This window comes from Anopheles cruzii, chromosome 3, assembly GCF_943734635.1.
Source record: "Anopheles cruzii chromosome 3, idAnoCruzAS_RS32_06, whole genome shotgun sequence".
NCBI lineage: Eukaryota > Metazoa > Arthropoda > Insecta > Diptera > Culicidae > Anopheles > Anopheles cruzii.
The window spans coordinates 20271324-20291777 of NC_069145.1; the positions used below are offsets into that span (position 1 = coordinate 20271324).

Genomic DNA, 20454 nt, shown 5'->3' on the forward strand with positions numbered 1-20454 from the left:
GAACATTTAAACAATCGGCCGATGCTGGAAAATTGTCTATATAAGATGCCTCACGCTGGCGGCCAACGCAGTTAGATTGCATAGTTTAACGAAGCAAGAGTGTTTGGCGCACGCTACTAGCAGTATGGCCCCCAATAAAAATCTGGCAGCCACCGTCCATGGTCCGAATGATCTGCGTCTAGAGGAGCGTCCCGTTCCGGAGCCGGCTTTCAATGAGGTCGTCGTTGAGGTGGACAGTTGCGGAATCTGTGGTACGGACATTCATTTTCTCAAGGACGGTGGATTCGGAGCGCAACGTTTGATCAAACCAATCGTCCTTGGTCACGAGTCGGCTGGAGTAGTCCGCAAGGTGGGAAGTTCAGTGACCCATCTGAAGGTGGGCGATCGGGTAGCGATCGAACCGGCGGCCGGCTGTCGAGTGTGTGACCTTTGCAAGGTGGGCAAGTACAACATCTGCCTGGATGGAAAGCACTGTACGACCCAGAAGCACGACGGAAACTGTTCGAACTATTACGCGCAGTATGCGGACTGTTGCTTCAAGATGCCAGATCACATGACAATGGAAGAGGGTGCCCTGCTGGAACCGCTAGCCGTCGCCGTGTATGCTGGCCGCCGGGCGCAGATTGGCCTTGGCAACAAGGTGGTCATATTCGGGGCCGGCCCGATCGGGTTGGTTTGTTTGATTGCGGCCAAAGCTATGGGCGCTACCCGCACGGTGATACTCGATCTTGAGCACGCCAAGCACCGGTTGGAGATGGCGAAGAAACTAGGGGTTACCGGTGTCATCGGCATCCGCAAGGAAGATACTGAGGAACAATTGGTGCAGAAGATTTACAAAGTGCTCGGTGGCCCAGCGGATAGAGTGCTGGAGTGCAGCGGATCGCAGCCGGGCATGCGAATCGCAATCAAGGCTACACGAAATGCTGGTCGCATCTGTCTGGTCGGGCTCGGGAACAAGGACTTTCAGCTACCGATGGTGGATGCGATATCCCGGGAAATCGAAATCACTACCGCAATGCGCTACAACCACGAGTGAGTGCTGCGAGCTTTTCGGGTAATAACTTTTTCGGAATGCTGTTAATGGTTTAATTTGGTTTTACAGTTACCCTGCGGCACTGGAAATCGTGGCCAGCGGCTATGTCGACGTAAAACCATTGGTTTCCCATCATTTTGACCTGAAAGATGTCCACGAAGCATTCCGTGTCGCCTCGCAAGGTGAGGGCATCAAGATAATGATTCATCTCACGCCTCGAGACACGAATAACATCGTCAAATTTTCCAACTAGAAATGACAATTTTATATTATTGTCCCGAAATAAAAGCATTTCAAAATAGAATGGACACTTTCAACATCCGGCCGTTGTCTGTTATTTTTTAATTTGCTTCTCATGTAACGGTCACCAATCCTGTGACAGACGCTGACAACCGTACTCTGCGAACGAGCGCCGCCTTCGGTGCGTCTTCTGTCAAACGTTTTTAACCGCCAGCTACGGTGGAAAGCCAACGTGCAAACGCGCAGTGCGTGTGTTGGTAACTCGCTTGGAAAAATGGATATTGATTATTGTTTAAAGAGATGGCGCTAATGTTTCCATAGGAACAAAATGAACTCAAGGTGTTTTCTGTGCAAAAGCTCCGAAAATGACGAACTGCTGTACGGGAAATTCTGCACGAAATGGGACCTTTCGGTTCATTATTACTGTTTGGTAAGCACACGAAGTGGCCTGGAAGATGCTTTGTTATTAATCAACGTTTTTTAACCGCTCACCATCGCTCTTAGCTTTTGTCGTCGAACCTGATACAGAACGGTGAAAGTGATGCGGTCGGTATCTTTGGGTTTCTGGAGAAAGACATACGGCAAGAGCACAAGCGGACGAGACGCTTCCGGTGCTACATCTGCAGGCAGCTGTGTGCGAATGTAACCTGCTGTTTTAAGAAATGCCTCCGAATGTTTCACACCGCCTGCGGCATCAAGAACGACTGCCTGTCGCACTTCACGGACACCTTTCAGTCTTGGTGTGCGGAACATGTACCGCTAAACCCTGAACAGTCGCGGCATACGACGACAGAACCGTGTTCGATTTGTTTCGATGAGATGGGCAGCTTCAACAGAATCTCCTCGATACAAGCCCCATGCTGTCGAAACGGATGGTTCCACCAGCGGTGCATGAGAAAATTCGCCCAATCGGCCGGGTACTTTTTCAAGTGCCCGCTCTGCAACAACGCGGATGCGTTCACGGGGGCGATGCGCCTGCGGGGTGTGTTTGTGCCGGCACAAGATGCTGCATGGGAGCTCGAACCAAACGCATTTCAGGAGCACCTGTTTCGGCCCTCGGAATGTGACGCAGAAAGCTGCAAGTGTCCCGATGGTCGTACCGTAGATACTCGGGGCGGCTGGTGTTTGCTGATTTGCGGTTCGTGTGGAGCAACATCACGGCACAGGCAGTGCATGGCGTCGTCCGAAGCAAGGTCCTACGTCTGTCAATCGTGCCAACCCATCATCGGAGAAGGGGTTCCCTTGGAGGACGACGACAGTAGTGAGGCGTCGCTATCATGTTCACAGGAGGAGAACCTTGGGGCGGTTAATGGTATCGGTCCGTCTCCTGGGTCCGAGTCTGGCATTCAGTGCTCCAGCAGTGAGGAATCAGTGGTGCGGTATGTTCAAAGGGACCGAAGAAATCTCCGGATGCGTATAGTATCGGAAGAATCGGATAGCAATCACTCAGATGTCAGTTCCGTTGACACCGGACAACGAAAAGTACGTACTGCCCAGAAGCGGATCGTTTCTGATGACCCTGACAACGTCAAAGAGAAAGACCTGTGCTCACCTGTGACCAGGGAGTCTAAAACCGCGAAAAGGGAAGAGTCGGAAGATGAGAGTTCCTATTCTTCCGGTACCTCTTCACTGTCCACCGGCCACACTCGAAGGAGACGATCGAAGACGATCAGTAGAAAAAGGCTTTTAACCCTCGACGTGCATTCAGACACCGACAGCCCTTCGCCGGAGATGTCTTCCAACAGCGAAGACAAACCCTTAGCCTTGCTCAAGAAGACTTCCGAGAAGATGCGAAAACAAAGCGCGCCCCTATCGTCCAGTGATTCCGACAGTAGCGTTCACATGGGTGCTCGGGCTTCGAAAAGAAGGCGCGTGCTAACGGATGAGGATGAAAGCGTGGAAACGAAACCGTTAAACGTTTCGAATGAAGAAAACATCAACCCGCATCGTCCTGAGCTGAGAGAATCTGGTGAAGGAACGAAAGCACCGTCGACTAGTACAACAACTCCGCCGATGAAACCTTGCACTAGCTCTGCGGCGAACGGTGTACTAAGACGGTCTGAAGAGAAGCAGCAATCAATTCTAAAGTATGTATACCATCGGTCATCATCGGGAGACAAAAGTACAGGGGATAAACTTGCTGGCGGCCCTTCCAAAGAAACGAAGAAATCGGGAAAAAGGCGGCCTGACTCAAAGGCTGTTCGTGCAGGCCGCAAGAAGAAGGTAAGCCGAGGGAGTCTGTGATTGCTGCGACACGGAGAATGCAATAATGCTACTTCAATATTTTCTCTTTTTAGTGCTATGGACAGGTAAAGTTGCTTGACTACTTAAGGAGCTGTTAAGAGGCTGACTACCGCGTTGTTGCACGTCAACGTCAAACGCGTCTCCGAAGGGCCGGTCATTATGAAACGTTTTGAAATTTGTCTATACGTGAGCCGTGGTTTCGCGGTATCACCCGAGCCATCTGGCGAGCTAATCACTCGTCACGATTGTTGTCTCATCGATGGCGCGAACGAAGTACTCAATGGTTCGATTGAACAGAAAGCAGAGCATCGTGTGAACCTTAGCAATCACCGCGGAGAACATCGTTTCTATCGAACGCGGATTTTAAACGTCTAATTGTGCATTTGAAATATTATGGAGCAAAGTGGTTAAGCTGCATGCATGTTTCGATGTTTACCTTTCAGTGTTTCTAACTATAGTAAATAAATAGTAAAAAATTTTCATCTATATGCATCCGTGTTCTGTCCGACCACTAAGCGGTCGATCTTCGGCGATCTTACTGCAAAAGCTCAATGCTCTGGTTGCTGGGTCACTTGCTCCGAATGTGGCTGTTGCTCTCTCATTCATTTTCCTTTTCGCCTGTACGCCTTGGTGAGCTTTACGCGAGTTTCCCGCTAGACTGAGCTTTCGTTGGAAACGCGGATTGATCGTGTGCGATGTGCGGATTGATATAGCGACGGCGGAAAAGATTTCATCCATTTGCCCACCATCATCTAGAACGATTCGAAGACGAAGACGAATGTCTGGCGGTATAGGTCGATAACTGGAGCAGTGGCGAGCGCGTCGGGCGCCAGTGCGTGCCGGCAAGCGGACAAGGAGCCACAGAGTGTGCCAGAGCGAGACAGTCGCTGGTGCGCGATGCGAAGAGATGCGTTGCGCACATCGGAAACTGGTTGGTTCGCACGCTCGATCTCTGGCGCAAACACGATCAGTTCAACTTCTCTCGTCGCCGCCGTCGGTTCGGGGGCAGCCGATCAGAGCGGATTGGTGCGCGATAACCGTTGTTTCGTAATTTCGGGTCCCCCTTCGCTAGAGGCTCCCATCGTGCGACGCGGGACTTTGCTTGGCAAGGGTGCGCTCGTGATAAGGGCCGTATCAACTTCCGGGTCCGGGTACGGGTGTATGGCTCCCCAGGGCCCGTTGTGTGCCGGGGATTAACGAAGGCGCAGAGCGCGCCGCACTCGAGGTGTAGAAGATTGCATCGACGTGACCCGACCCCGACCTGTGGGCTTGTGTTTGTAAGCTGCCTTTGTAAACTGGGTGCACCCGGTTCGAACGTGCAACAGCTTAGCATACGGCTATGCATGTACGTGTGTGTGTGTGTGTGTTTAAAGTGGGCTTCTAGCTTATTGTTTCGTTGAAATCCTACGATTCAATCCGGCGTGCGGCGATCGTGCAGAGATCAACGTTCTTCTCATCTGACAGCTGACAGAAGCTGCGCACGAGGACCGACCACGGGCCGAAGAGAGAAAGCCCGGGCGATCGCAGTGATCTACGACCGAGGGCACGACCGCCCACTACGGCTGGCTTGAAAATTGCAGTAATACTAAAAGTAAGAGAAGTAATAATATAGTAATCCTTTCTATCGTCAGCACGAGCACTGGCGCGTGTGTTTGGCAGGGCGTGTGCGTGCGACACTGTATTGTTGTTTGGTGTGCGTGAGCTCGGCACGGTGTTTTTGTTTTGACCCATCCGTTCCCGTGTGCCGCGACAATCAACAGGAAAACGCGGTCAAAAGAACGGAAACGCGTCGCGCGACTCGCTTTGCCGCCGCTGTGTGTGTTTGTGGTTGTTTTTTCTACGTCTATACAAGCTGTGGTGTGCCGTCGTTGATCGTCTCACAGCAGTGCGATCTTCAAGTGTGTTCTTTCGATCACTTCACGGCCGGCCGGACACTGGAATGAATGAGACGGCGAATGCAGTCTGAGCCACGGCGAGCCGGCTGTTGATAAGAAAAAGGGTAAGAAAAGGGCAAAGAAATAAAGAGGAACGTTTACTGCTGCTACGGTGATGGTGGCGGATGGTGGCGAAGGTGTTACTGATGTTGTTTTTATTGTTACTGACGCGCGATTGTCTAGCGCGCGTGTTCGTGATCGACGGTGATCGTCGTTGCTGTTGACGGTTTGATTAGAATCCACCCGTCCGACGCTGCATGAATTCCACAGGAAACACAAGCGTACGGCGGGATTGAAGACAACAACATTCAAATTGGTCCCAACTTTTAACCAACTGCGGAGCGTTTTCGGTTTGCTACCAATGTTCGAAATAAACGCACTGGCCTAACGACGGCTGATTGAGTGCCGTGCCGGAGACTGCTTCTGTTGTTTTTATTGAATTATAGAGAGCTATCACATTCGTCTCTTTATGTGGGTATTGCTTTCCAGTGTTTCTGGGCAATGGGCTTCAACCTCTGTGAGGTTGTTTAAGCAGACCGTTAGAACGATTTCAACCGCCAAAAAGTGAACGCTGAAAGAAGGCGAACGGAGAGAAAGAGAAAGAAGGGCGGAAAGAGCGAATGAGCGGACACACAGCGCCAACGGAAGCTTATCAGTGAGCTCTTATCGTGTTTTCGACCAGCAAGCAAGCTGTTACCGGTTTCGTTGCGATTGTTCTGTCGTTGCTAGAATAACAGAACCGCCAATCTCGACTTGAGACGGCTGTGCGCTGTCTCACTCGCGCGATCTAATGATTCCGCGAGCATCCCGATCACTCGACCGATAGAGGTAAACGCCGCGAAGGTAAGTAACGGGCTGGTGGAGATTGGTTCCAGTTAAATTGCAGCTGCAAGGTCGTCTTGAACGTCACTCGGTGTTTGTTGTTTTATTAAGTTTCTACGATCGGCGATCTGTTTGACTGATCAAGCGTGTCCACATTAGCATCAGCATCTTCTGGGTTTCTCGTATCCGCTGGCTCGAATCGTTGACAGTCGAGAACGAGACACCGATTTAATATGAAAAAAAACATAAACATACGGTAGAATGTAATCGGAGTCGAAGGTTACTATTCGGCGAATCGCGATGTTGAGAACCGATACAACAAGATGCACAGTTGATGTACCGCAATTGAACCGGTTTCCTCTCGGTCATCTTCATCACACATACACATACACTATCTCTTTCTGTCTCTCTTGGTGTCTTTTTTCATCTTCTTACTCATCTATCGCTGTGGGTGCACGTTGTGTATAGTGAACACTTCTTGATCGTGACGGGTGATAGCGACCGTCCGTCGGAATTTGAATGTCATTATTTAGTCGTCCTCGGCATCAGTTTACAATTTTGAATACTCGCAATATACAAAATAGGACATGCTAGACACAAAGCGCTGAAAGAAAAAGGGACGGTCTATTCATTGGCGCTAACACTTGAAGGGGATCTCCGGATGGTTATAAGTGACGAGTTCAGCGGTTATAGTTTTGTTCACTCTTTAAAAATTTTGTCTTTTATTGTAGCCCTAAGAAACCAATAGCTGGTGCAGGTTTTTTAATGCGATTGCGATTAGTTGGTGACAACGCGTGCGCCATCAAATAAAGTGTCTTCTCGACAGTTTCCTCTTCAAAGGCGTTCGACCATCATTCGACGAGAGCTGCATGCGTGACAACGCGTGTATGCGTGTAGACTGTAGTCGCTAGGGTGTGGGTGTGTGAGGTCATTTCATCCCACCCTCGGCCCCGACGGTTTTGCACACCCACCGGCGCCGTTCCACTCGCGCACTCATCAAACAGCAGAAATTCTTCTCGCGATTTGCGCAAAGGTTGCGCCTGGTTGGTGAGCGAATTGTGACCGTGCACCGGCAAGACGCTCGGCACAAATTCGTTTCTTGTCTCGGTTGCCCTCATTTCTTCGCTCGATCGCCTCAAGCGCGCGCGCGCGCGCAACCAAAGCAGCGTGGTGACATTTATCGTGAAACTGCCGCCGCGCCCGACCGACAATGGAGTCGATTAACTTTCTGAACGGTAGTGCGTCTCGTCGGCCAGCCGGCGGCGGCTTTTCGGCAGAGCGCGACATCGGAAGTGGCTCGTTAGATAGGCCGTCGCATGGCCAAGGGGACATTTACGACTGGAGAGACTACGCGAAGAGAAAAAGGGCAGTACGCCAAGATCCACGGGCACGACCCGATCAGCATTCGCGCGCGTACCCTTGAGTAGTAGCGCTCACGTGGGACCTTCTTCAGCTACCTACCGGTCGTATGCTCGGGACTAAATGGGAACCGATTCGCGGGCGTTCGTTGAAACCTTGTTCGACTTTCGTTCACTGCGTTGGTGTCCGCTTTTTAGAGGTGACGAGAGACAAGGTTACGATGGTCGTGAGCAGCAGTTTGGGCATCAACCTTTGACACGCGGGATTCAAACGAAAATGGATTTGTTCTCTATTGAAATGTCGGAATTTGAAAGTACGCCTTGGGACGAAACTTGAACATGAGCAACGGCTTGAATATATCGAAAGTAGTGCTGTTGCCCTACTACTTTCGATGTTTTTAAACGTTCCCGTAAACGGGGCCAACTCAAGACCAGTCTGAAAGTGTAGGCTTGTCCGTTGCTTGACAGGTTCTCTTTGGCGAATCTCATACCAATTAGTGTGTGATAAAGAAGTTTAGTGCCCAATCTAGCTGTTAGCACCCTTCGTTGCTTGCCCCGCAGAACGTAGTAGGTTCTAGCAGGTTGCTAAATCTAGCCGGAGCCCGCACCCCCGGTAGATGAACTCGAAAACATTGTTGTTTACCGAACTGAAGGCTGCACAGGCTGTTCGTTGGGCTGTTCTATATTTGGCTGGTAAAATTCGAAGCCCGACGCAGTGATCGTGCTCGAAACGAATTCACACCTCGGTGTGCCTTTCTTCCGACTTCTGAGCGTAGAAACCCGCAGCACCTTCATTAGCGCACGTCGCGGATCACATTTATCTGGGCGTCTCCGGCATAGTATTGGCCTCCGGGGGAAGCCATCCGTACCATCCGATCGTGTTTGATGGAGACCCAAGAGGCTTGGGGCCTCTTGTTTTTGGGTTGAAAAAGATTATATTTATAGATCCATCTCGGGGCCAACGGAGCGCCTCTAACAACAGTGAGATGCTGTTCCGGCATTGCTGTCACAATTTTGTGACCAAATTCGGAACCGCCTGGGTGATAATGGAGCCGCCTGGTAGAATTGAAAATTTGCTTATCGCCACGGGCAGCTTCTACAGGTATGTTAATCTATCTCGTTGCATAAAAGCAAATGGAAATCGCCTTTCAATCTCCCGGAGCGAACTGACGTACAACGGAGCGACTTTTTTTTATGGTCCGCTCGTGACCGCAGCCAACTGGCCGCTAAGTAATTGCTATAAACGCCACCGTCATCGACAATGCGCCCTCATGACGTTCGTTCGACTGATTTTGCCGCCCGATTGATGCGACTCTTTGTGTCCGGTGGCCACCATTGTATTGGCGGCCACGTTTGCAATTGGGGTTTGTTTACTCTTGGCCTACTGGCTGGTGGGCTGGCCGGTGGCTAATAAATTCGTTCGCCGCACTCGGCGCAGTGTCTTTATTGGTCATTTGGCCCGTTTGTTAGTGTTGTTGTTGTAACCCAAAATAGATGAAACGTGTGTTCCATAAAATGGACAATCCGTTTTTTTTGGGTCGGTTCTCTCTGAATATCTACACCCCTTCATCTGCTACAAAATAGCAGCAACGTGATGCTTGATTGATTGTGAGGTGCCAAACCAAGACGAAAGGAAGGTAGCAGATAGTTTTGCGGGGAGAACCCGAAACAGAGCGAGAAAGAGAGAGATTGGGTGAAGTTTTGTTGGCCGGTTTCGTGTTCCTGTGGCAGCACAGGCGGCCATAGGTTCCCGGTGGCCGCGCTCGAAAAAGACGGACCGAAGATAAGACCGGGCGGACGCCATCACGTAAATCAGTCAATCGTGGGTAAATAAATAAATAAATGAAAATAAATATAAATAAATAAACAAAACATCATCATTCGGGGCACTGGGTGTGTGTGTGTGCGCGTTCGCACGCAAATCGCCTTGAGTTTCGGTTCGCATAATGGCCAGATTCCCTGAATTGTTGGCGATGGGAATAGGGAAATGAGCTAAAGCCGGGCCCAATGTCATGAACCACGGCGCATTGGTGGTCGTTGCAATGCAGACGGACGGACGGAAGTAAAAGGGTTGAACACGCAAAACAATGTTTGCAACAAAAAATGGGTATCCGAATCAAATATTGATGCCTTCCCGGGGCTGCCCTTCGTGGACACTTCGTGAACAACCAGCCATTGTCGCTGGCTATGCCGAAAACCGACCGACAGCAGGAGTGGTGAGTTGATAAGCGAAACTCTAAGCGTAGGATTAAAAATAGAACATCTGCGCAGCTGCCTGCTGTCGCTAATCGGAATAGTTTTGGGACTTTCTGCCTGTTTTTTCTTTGCCGGGCACAGCTGTCGAATCTGTCAACTCCCACGGTTGCCGCAGCTCGACGGGAAACCTCTCGGGAGAGATTCAGATTGAATGGCTGGTCAGTTTGAGGCATGCTGCTGGAGTTGTCTTTAGCCGGTCATCCTGATGGACAGGGCCGGACGGGATACTGAGAATCGGAAAAGGTTCACCATAGCGAAACGAAACGTGACTTTTGGCGATTTATCATTTACAACCCGGAAGAGTCTGCTCCGTCGATTCCAACTATGCTAGAGAGTGTGTTGTGTTATGCCTACACAAATCAGAGTAAGTAATCCGTTGACTTGATCCGTTTTTCAAAAGAAACACGGACATATAATACCTGAATTGAAACTTTTAATAGCTTTATTAGCGTAAGTGATTGTTTTTAGCAGAGACGACGCAACACAAACATGCTGTCCGATCCGTGGCTAAGAGAAAGAGGTCGCCTGGACCGTTTGCCGTGTGACGAACGTCTCCCATCTTCGCGGTGGAGAGTATTAAATGTTTATCACGAGACAACAATTCCTACACTGCCGACCAAAATAGAGCCGTTCCACCACCGAAAGATCAGTTTTGCAAGATTGCAGTTTTTCTGCACGGCCGGGGGACGGTTTTGATAGTAAGCTCTGGTTCGGTTCTGGGTCTGGTTCATTTCCAGTTCCGACTGGATTTGTTAATAGGTCACACAACAAGGCAGAGCGATTCTAAATCAGCACTAAGAAAGGATCCGTGGTGGGCTATTGCAGGGGCGTATGTTCAGGAAGTGTCTTGAAAAGAAGAAAACCTCCGGCACCGGTGGCGACCCACATGGTGGTGGTACGCTGAGCGGTTGAGTAACGGAACTCCACCCGTCCTGGGTTTGATGGACCCTTTTTGATGGACACGTGCCGGAAGAAATATGAGTTGCCCAGCAACCACCGAGTGGCGGCAGGTGAAAAGGCACCATCAACCACCGCACCGGCGAAATGAGGTTGTAGAAGAACCCATTCCCCGGATGGTGCCGGGGCCACACTTTCCAGTTATGTCGATCCTGCCATCGATCGAACGAACGCGTCCGAACCGTTCCGGCCACAAACGGGTTTGCTGTTTGCGCCGTCGGGTTCGCGGAATTTTTCTTCGTCCATGGCCGCCGTCGTCGCCATTCAGTCGCGTCATCTTGTCGTTGGAATGTGCCCCAGCAAAAGGGACTCGCTCCTCCTGTTTCTCCTCGCCGGCGATCGGTGTCGTGCGTGGCCCGCAAGTTGCTTGAGTTGTCCGTCCGCTGACTGCCTATTAAAATCTGTACGAATTCCTTTCGGCATCAATGACCCTTTTTGGGGCACGGGAAACGGGTTTGTAGACGGCTTATGTTTATGAATTCCTTTCTTACACAATTTATTGAAAACTTCCCACTACGTGTTGCGTAGTGGGAATGCTTATGCAAAAAAACAGTTGTTTATTTTTCGTAGAGCCGAGCCGAATGCCGTCGCTGACAAAACATCAGTTCGCACAACATACAAAACCCCGAGTTGGGCGAGCGGCACGTGTTTGACCGGTCGGCCGAGTGGATTCTTGTGGGGCATATAGGGCAGGGGAAGCAAGGAAAGCAAGAAACACAACACGCGCGGGCACCAAAAGTTAAAAGATTAACTTTTACTACAAACAGTATTCCGCTTGGCACACCCGGGGTTTGTTGCTGGTCAGCGATCGTCAGGCTGATGAGGCGAGGCGTTGGCATGATCGGCCAATCCGGTTTCCGAGACGCTCTCCTTCTAGGGGCGGTGATGGTCTCCGGGGTCGCCGATGGTTGTGTTCGTGCGTGTGCGATTTTTTACAATCTCAAACCCCCGGCATGCCAAAACAAGTTCTCATCGTACGCCACTCCATTTCCCGTTCTTCATTAAGCCTGTTTCGTGGTGCTGGCTGGATGCTCAAGGTACTGCCCTCCTCCGCCAATGGTGGTGTCCACGAACCCAGAGCAGCAGGATCCAGCCGGAGCATAGCGGAGGATCACCCGAGACTGATGCCACTTCCAAGGCGGCGCCTTGGTCTTCGTCGTCGTCTGTGGCTCCGCGAAACGCGAAAACTGAAGGTCGTTTACATGGCCTTCACATTGGCCCACACGGGAAGGGGGAAGGCACAAGACACGCACCGCCGTAAGGACTGGAGCCGGCTCAATGGAAGACGTCATCATCGGTCGGTGGCGTCGAGATGAATTAAGACGGCATCACCCAACGCACGGCGCCCGTCTCTCGATGAACACACGATCTCGAAGGAAGTGGCCAGGCCGCCGTCGTGTTCTGCCGTGTTTTTTCATCATTTCTCTCGTCGTTTGCTTTGAGGTTTCTCGTCCGATCGGGGATTGCGGTTTTTTTTATAACGTCGCCTAGAACCGGTCCCGATGACGGCTGGGGAGCTTTCGGTGCTACGGCTCAGAAGCGAGAGAACGTGCCCGGAAGGAAAGAGAAAGCAATTGCGCACCTGAAAGCGATCAACGCGGCGCCGCAAAATGAATAATCGGGGTCGGCAGCAGCCATCGTTGTTTCACGTCATTAGATTAAATTACCGTCGCTGTAAAGGCACTCGTAAACAAACACCGATACGAACTAGTGCAATGGCCGTAGAGTGCTACAAATTGTGTAAAAACTGTTACTTTCCATCCGGTTACAATTGCCGGTGTTACAGGTTTAAATAGTAATGATCGCGGCACCAAGAAGATGTTCAATGGGCCCATGGACACGCAAACGCTCTATTAGCTTATCGCCTTCACCGGTCATCGTAATTGCGACGGTGTCTCGGGCTCCGAAAAGTGATGGAAAAGCTTGCATCGTAACATCATCAAAGGCATTAACGTGAAGGCTTTAAAGTACAGTGTTTTGGCTTCTCAAATATCGAATGGTTTGTGAACATTCACTCACTAAACCGACAATACTAGTTCGGAACTACTGAAGCCTTAAAAGTTTATTTCCCATTTTTACGAAACCTCGTGGTCACGTTGTTATTACTTGCTTGACTCTTAACAGTTTCCTAGGTTCCCTTTTATGCATAGGTCCTTTGTCTACCATAATTTCAAGGTTAATTTATAAACCAAGTTTACAGAGGTTGAAATCATCACCTGGAACCTGGAACACTTTAGGGTGGCGTTGATTCGGTAAACTAAGTTGACGAACTGCCTTCTTTGATTGATTTTCAAAGTAAAAGTGTTGTGCTCAAGTTCAAGTTCAAGCCAAAGTGTTGTGTTGTGTGATCAAGTAAGGAGCAACTCGATGCAGCTTTCAACAGATCACGAACTGAGTTCCATCTTCCAGCTTGTACTTACTCGCTCCGGCTGGCTTTAAGCACCGAAAGCTTTCCTTGAGTCGCTTTATTTACTATTCCACGTTCGCTCGTCACGGAACAAAAAAAACCTCACGCGGAATGTAAAAGGTATTTAAAACCAGGATCCGCGATTCGTTGCTGGCTGACTTCGTGGTCCCCCTCTGGGTGGTTGTGAAAGGATGTAGTACAGCGTGCAGAGCACAAATGCTTGTCGTTTGAAGCAATTCTTTTCCCGTATCTGTTTTTCCATTAGTGTTCCATTGGAACACCCCTCGTGGGTGGTATTTGCAGGATAAACCCCCACACCAAAGTGCCCCTGGTGTCAGATGTACGTAGGTAAGAAAGCAGTGGTACTATTGTTTGCTTGCCTTCGCTGACTCTGCCGCTTCGTAGCCCTGGCACGAGAAAGGTGTAACTTCATGGGACAGAGATTTTCTTTCTGCAGGATGAACGTCCCGAGAATTCCGCCCGCCTGTTCTTAGTCTGCTTGAGTCTTAGCCTGAAGGCTTTAGCGAGCATCTGTCGGAAGCAAAGATAGTGGATTCATTAGCTTAGATTTTAGGGGAAACTGTCATTTCCACCCGAGGTCATGACGACGTAACACACACATTGTCTTGACCGAGGACTGAAACATTTAAGGCACATTACCGTGTTGCTTTGATTAGGGTGAAACCACGCAAATACCGGATGGGTGGTAGAGTGCCCTTTTCGAGCGCCTTCCTTGGAATCGTTTGACGTTCCTTACGGAACGTTTGACGCCGGTACCATCGCCCGCACCATGCGTTTGCGTCGGAAAAATTTTTGCCAGTCCGAGCGTCGTGGTGCTTCTGAGGTTCCTGGAATTTTCCGTACCATAAATGTTGGGATCACGCCCAACATAGCCATGAGCGATGTGCCCGCTGTGAGGATGAGCTTATCCGGTTTCCGATCCGCCCAGCGCCGGCAGAGGTATCGATCCCCGGCGCTTTGATCAACACTTGAGTCAACACGGACAGCGATTTGATTTGAGTTTGGTGTTTTGGTCGCGCGCCGTTTGTGTTTCGAGGGTGATTGAATTTGAAATAAGTGCAAACAAAGCGCAACAAACGTCGTGAAACACAGTGCGTAAACAATTTAAGATTTGAACGGTTCCGATTCTCCATCGGCCACCATCGAAGCGTGTATCTAGGTCGGAGCTGGTTGGAAAGAGTTTTTAAGTGTGTCGTAGTGTGTAGTGTAAAGCTTAAGTTGGTGGTAGATTTAGTTGTAATCCACTGTTATCGCTACTGATAAATAACATTATAACAATAATTGATTGCTCCAGGATTGGTAAGATTCGCTTATCCATTACGATGAACCCTAGTGGAGAAGCACCCGATGGCCAACGCGCACTAGTACGAGTATTAGTTGGTACGTTTACTAAAATTTGAAAAAGGAAAAAGCGCTTTTGTAAATAGCGAAAAGCTCTTCATTCCGAGGAAGATTGAAATGAAAGGTTGATTTTGCGTGTCGACTGTCGATCACCACTAATGTGTCACCGTCTAGATGCGTTTAGACTAAGCAGGAAGGATGGTGGCCCTAAGGAGGACACGTGGATTTGAACGCGTTGCGAGGAAGAACCGACCGCCGTACGATCCGTAAACAGAAATCGCTGGAGGACGTGTGTCGGGTGTATTTGCTTTGACGCCCCTATTGCGTCAGTCCCTTGAGCGTCCTGAGAATAATTTATCTCCTCAACACGTGCGACTTCTCTGCTGCCTCCCCCCGGGCTCTCGGACCTCACGGAGTCACGGACGCACGCTGCACGTGAATCTATTTATTTGTGCTAATATGATGAGCCACAGATGTGGCGGGGCCACAACGTGGTCACACTAGGAGGCATTAATTCACCGGTGATTAATGGTGGCGCAGCACACAACACCGTCTTGGCACCATTCCCACTGCCCTGCTGGAGCTCCCCGTGTGTGTGCGCCTTGGGACTTCCCATTTGTTTACGGATTGCAGAATCTATTGGTTGTTTCTGGCCGACACCTCGCGCAAGCGGTTCTTACGAAACGAAAGCAAACAATCGTTCCCATGGCCACTACTGCTGGCGCTGGCCGTTTCGACAACCCGGCAGCCCTAGTGATGATCGAGCGAAACAATGTAGTGGCGGAGGGCGTTGCAAAGTGTCAAGCGGGTCAGAGGATTTTGGGGCAGGATCCTGGCACGAACGTAGCAATCTTAATCGTAAAAATTATTTCGTTGTGCTCCGATAACCGTCGAATTTTCTGAATACTTTGGAAAAAAAGTCTCAAATCAACTCAATCGAAGACTAGCACCTGATGTTTACGACTGCCGGAATAAGTTGTTCACAAACTAATCGCAACCTGTTTGGACAGCTTCATCCCGAAGGCCGTGCCATGCACCGGTCTTATTATGTCCGACCGGTGCAAGATTGTTGCACAGAACAAACAACCCAACAACAGCTGTCTCGTTTGTCCCAGGCCAGTTGGAATGTTGGCACGGCCCTGACGTGAGCGCGGTCCCCAATTTGCGATCCAAAGTAGCAAAAGGTAGCGTAGCAAAACGGGGAATCCTTGGGACACACCACCTTCAGGGGCCGTCCACGGTCCACGGTGGACGGAGAAAACTTTCACGTCACGAACGGCCAGAGTGCAGGCCCACGTCAGTGGCAAGTGGCCACCCGGTACGGCAAGGGGATTGTTTGTGTTGGGCCACACTCAAAAACTGGCGATCCAATTTTGGCACCTTCGGCACCGGACGAGAGATGCACATCGCGTCGGGTTCGGCGATGGTTCAATTTGTCGGTTTCAAATATAAGTTTCACCGTTGCACGGTCGGTTGATCGTTGAATGGCAGGTTTGAGCGGCGCTACTTACGAGCGACCCCAATTCGGTCGATGACCGACGCGTTTCTACGCTCTCTGGACGGCATAGCATCAAAGGATGATTTGATTTGCCCCGTACCGAGCGCTACCAAACATGAACGGCGGCATAATGCTGAATGATGAAGCAGTGTCTCTGCATTAAACCAACCAGAGGAAAGGCTGACATATTTAAATTAATTCAAATGAATAATTCTATCGTGGACATCGATCACGCTAAGTGGGAATGGAAACAAATGTTTGAATTGCTAGCGGCGACGAATATTGCCACGTGATCGCGCCAAGCTGTCGCAAATGATTGATGAAGTGTTTTTCAAATTACAAATATGAGCATCTTGACGCTGTGAAATGCAATCTGTTGAACGAACCACCTCGGTAGAAGTCGAGAAATATTTCGAGCCATTTGTTGTCTCGCGATTCGCTCCGAGAGTTGGCATTTTGTCGGCGACATTTCTCAATCTGTGACCCTCCCACCGATGCCGCCGACGGTGTACCGTGTATTGGAAGGGAGATACCGTTGGTGGCCACCGGACAAGCGGCCAGTTCGTGCCGACATATTAGCATAACGTGCAAATATGCATCTAAAATGTGTCCGGAGGACACCCGGACGACCGTCTCGATAATCGATGGCAGCGCAAACCGTGGCTCCTTGTGCTTTGCGCAAGGAACATTGCGTGAGACGGGTCCGCCATCGGACCAGGATGCCCGGCGGGTCACGTACCCGTCGTCACGCTCGAAGGAGCGACCGTACTGGAATTGCGAATCAAGACCAGAGCATCGTTGGAAAATTATCTGGGCTTCGGGAACAGATTTTTCTGCACCGGAGTTCGGCATTTAACAAGCACGAAACCGTAACGTTGATTCGGTGCGCCCGGCGTTCGGGTTGTGTTGATGAAATTATTCACCTTCATTGGCTGCTTTCGAAGAATACATAAATCGGGCCATCATTTTTGGGGCTGTTGTTCTGACATTGTTGTGCACCGTGCCAAACGTCATCATGAATGATCGATCGATTCCATGTTGCTTGGCCGTTCTCTTGAAAATAAGGCCTCCGAAAAGCAACGAATGCACTGCCCTCCAGGCATGGCTCTTATCGAGGAGGGCCTAGACGTCGTTGTCGTTGAGAAACCTCCTGCTGTTAACCGTGTAGCCAGTGCCGTTGAGTGGTAAATGGGTCCTCGAATGCCCTATCGGGGCGTGCTCGCTCCGCTCCGTTGCAATTCCTCCGGTGTTGGTTTAAATTAATTGGGAAAATTTCTTAATTCAATCAACCTGCGGGCGGGTTGTGCGACCTTTCTGCGTGTTCCCGGGATACACCCGGGCCAGCCATACCGCTCCCGCCTGTACGGAGGGGGAAAATCGAATTGTAAATGAGCCCGAGCAGGAAGCGAATCCCGTATAGCGTGGATGTTGACTTTTCAAGCACGGCTGTGGATCTGGCGGGATTGGCTTCGATTGCGAGTCAAGCAGCCAAGTCTTTGTGTCGTGAAAATCCTTGCGCCTCGGGGGCTCGCGACAGTGACATGGCACTGCTCAGAGGTCCAGAGAATCGGGCCCATCCAGAAGATTGCGGCGGCAACGTCGTCGAGCCAGCCAATCATTCTCTGTGCAGTCTCGAGTGATGGATGCAGCGCGTGAAGTACCCGCCAAGAACGGCCAAGACAGCGCAAAATCGGATCTATCGGGGGCCAGCGGAACGAAAGACGCCGCCGGCCACGCTGTGGAGGGACGGGTTTTATTTACGTAGATTCCACTTCCGGCAAGTCGCTTCCCGGCGCCGGGGAGGGGGATCCCAGAAATAGAAATCATCATTTCCCGTCAGTAAGTGGGTGAAGTCACCGCCGTGCCCCGCGCAGTACCTTTCGCTCGCCAATCGCACGGTCCTGGGGCCGGAACTTTAAAGTATGAAAATCGTTGCTACCACCACCGTGGGCGTTCGGGCTGCGGGAAACTTCCGCACGCAGCAGCTTCCCAAGGATGCATGCACGTCGCCCGTGCCAAGGATGTGTGGCTCGTGCTCCAGTGCGTCCGGGCACTGGACGTTGAAAGCTCGCTCTGCTTTATGATATTTTATTTAATCATTTTCCCGGGAGCTGGCGTGCCCGCTGCGGACGCCCCCTCTGGGCCCCGTTTCCGGGGGAAAGCGTTTTGATAGGATAATAAATTGGTACACACACACATGCGGGCGCGCGGGTGCTCACTACGCCTCGATGCGACTCGAAGAGCAATATGGTGGAGCATTTCATAAAATGGGCACTGAAGCTGTCAATCTTTGTTTTATACGGCGGGTCGTACGTTGCTAAATATTTGTCCTAAGGTGAAGCCGAAGCGTGTTGAAAAAGTGCACCGCACCCAGTTTGCAGAGCTTGATGATGAAATTTCACGCGAACAAACGATTTACTGTAGGCGTCTTGTCTGTTGTAAATTGAAATTTCACAATGGTAGGCGCGTTGTTTGTTGCTAAAATAAATCTCGTCCCCTGAATTTTCGTCTAGCCTTCTTAATTACTTTTTATTTTTGTATTATCTATTGCCCGTACTTTATGCCAACAACAGCATGGCCACTTGTTTTCGGGCAAATTTTCTGATCAACTGAAAGTTAACATTCGGGGATTTCACTCACAACCAGAAAAAAAATGTCAAAAGGAATCGAAAACGCTGCATGGTAAGCTGCGATTTTTAGAATAAACGCTAGACTTGAGCCTCGAGGCAATGCTTAGGTCAGTCAGATATTTTCTACTTATTGGGTTGGCTAAAAAGAAATCCATTATTTGCTCGGTAGATGGCTGTACTGATCGAAACAGTTTTAATCCATTTGCGCAAAGCAGTACCGTACAGCTAGTTTACAATATATTTTCTCATTTTTTACAATCAATAACTCACTGGACAGGAAGTAAATCACGCGCCTAGCCGCAGACATGCTCGGCAATTTTGCTGCTCGGTGCAATTTGCGCTGCACAGTAACCTCGCGCGGGTGCCATAATTTTAAAACTATTTATCCATCCAAAGTAAGGCACTAAATTAAAACTGCATTGTGTAACTCCAGGTTACCCGGCAATGAATGGGCCGGGTTGGTGCTGCTGCTGTCATAAAAAAACGGTCCCAGCCAGTAACGATCGGCGTATGTTTTGCCCGGTTTTCTTCCTGCAGCACCGACAGGATTCTCCCGACTTTCCGCGCTGAGTTCAGTTGAGCAATTTTCCTGGCAGCAGCGCGCTGATGAAATCGGTATTTTATTACGCTTTAGTTATGGGGCCAATCGCGCGCTGCACATTGCACCACGTCCTGCTTGCGAGCGTCGCAGTCGAGGCTGTAACCGTCCGCATTCCGAGGCAGCAGGCAAACCACATTAATCTGTGCAAACTCCTTTGGCACCCTGTTTTTTTTGTTGCTTCCAGGTTTCGCCAGTAAATGGCAGCCACTTTCTTGCAGCGTTAGATGCTAGTCCCGGGAGTTGATCCTAGTGAGCCTGGCGCCTGGGGGAGGGATGGGCTATTGGCAAGTGAAGCAAGTGTCGTCCTCGTTCCCGGGATGGTCGGGATCGCTTTTAACGAGATTTACTTTTTACTTTACGCGGTCCCTCGACGGGGACCGCTGGTGTTGTTGGAACATCCGGTTGGAGCTGGGTTCTCCCGTGGGAAATGAGTTGACCAGAGCGACCCCGACTCGGTGCGGATGTGGGTTCTACACTCACCGAATGAATGGCGTAACTACAGCATCCAGGCAAAATCCAATCTGATACACCAGGCGGGTGTGTGTGCGCGCAAGTGTGGCCGCGATCGTCGTTAAGATGTCCTTTCAAAGATCAGCTTCCGATCCACCGGATGGCGCGAAACACGAGTTCACTCCCGGGCCCGGGTCCGTCCAGCGAATGTGTTGTCGGACAGAAAGTGAACTTCCCGTCGGGTTCCGTTGGGTCCCTTGGCGGAAGTGGTGGCAAAGCAAACAGACGCGAACCGAGACGAGAAAAAATGCCGGCACATCGGGCGCGTTATTCCGAGCGCAAGTTAATTATCGGTCGACCGGCTGTCGGTCCCGCCGCTCGTCGTCTCGGTTCTCGGCCGTCACACGAGGCTCGCAAGCGTTCCCGGAGCGAAGGGAAGGCTTTTTTCTTCCCTCCGGAAATGACTGCAACTCTCTCCTTGTCGCAGTCGCGACGTGAAGTGAAGCACTCCCGGCGCCGATGGGTTGTAATCCCCTGGCGGGGCGTCAGTCGTGTCTCGATCGATGGGTGTAAAGTTGTAGTTTTACACTCGGCTGTGAGACTCTGTGGTCGGAGGTACTGGTTGACCGCTTCCGGTTGACTGGCTGTGTGTCCCTTTTCTG

General features: G+C 50.6%; 2 protein-coding genes across 2 annotated transcripts; both read left to right on the forward strand.

The window, feature by feature from the left end:
* LOC128269715 (sorbitol dehydrogenase-like) lies at positions 1–1344 on the forward strand. Its single transcript, XM_053007107.1, has 2 exons — positions 1–1032; positions 1103–1344. The coding sequence occupies exons 1-2, from the start codon at positions 125–127 to the stop codon at positions 1284–1286; spliced, it is 1092 nt and encodes a 363-aa protein (XP_052863067.1). The 5' UTR covers positions 1–124; the 3' UTR covers positions 1287–1344.
* A 257-nt stretch (positions 1345–1601) lies between these two features.
* On the forward strand, positions 1602–3884 carry LOC128272792 (pineapple eye protein). The gene is made up of 3 exons (XM_053010671.1): positions 1602–1703; positions 1778–3496; positions 3571–3884. The coding sequence occupies exons 1-3, from the start codon at positions 1602–1604 to the stop codon at positions 3613–3615; spliced, it is 1866 nt and encodes a 621-aa protein (XP_052866631.1). The 3' UTR covers positions 3616–3884.
* The last annotated feature ends 16570 nt before the right edge of the window (positions 3885–20454 follow it).

What these genes read in the sequence shown, in the direction of transcription:
- LOC128269715 (XM_053007107.1), top strand. Translation starts at nt 125, where the DNA reads ATGGCCCCCAATAAAAATCTGGCAGCCACCGTCCATGGTCCGAATGAT. An exon ending in GCAATGCGCTACAACCACGA is followed by an intron (nt 1,033 to 1,102) that starts GTGAGTGCTGCG and finishes TTGGTTTTACAG; the next exon opens with TTACCCTGCGGCACTGGAAA.
- LOC128272792 (XM_053010671.1), top strand. Translation starts at nt 1,602, where the DNA reads ATGAACTCAAGGTGTTTTCTGTGCAAAAGCTCCGAAAATGACGAACTG. An exon ending in CGGTTCATTATTACTGTTTG is followed by an intron (nt 1,704 to 1,777) that starts GTAAGCACACGA and finishes CATCGCTCTTAG; the next exon opens with CTTTTGTCGTCGAACCTGAT. An exon ending in GTGCAGGCCGCAAGAAGAAG is followed by an intron (nt 3,497 to 3,570) that starts GTAAGCCGAGGG and finishes TTCTCTTTTTAG; the next exon opens with TGCTATGGACAGGTAAAGTT.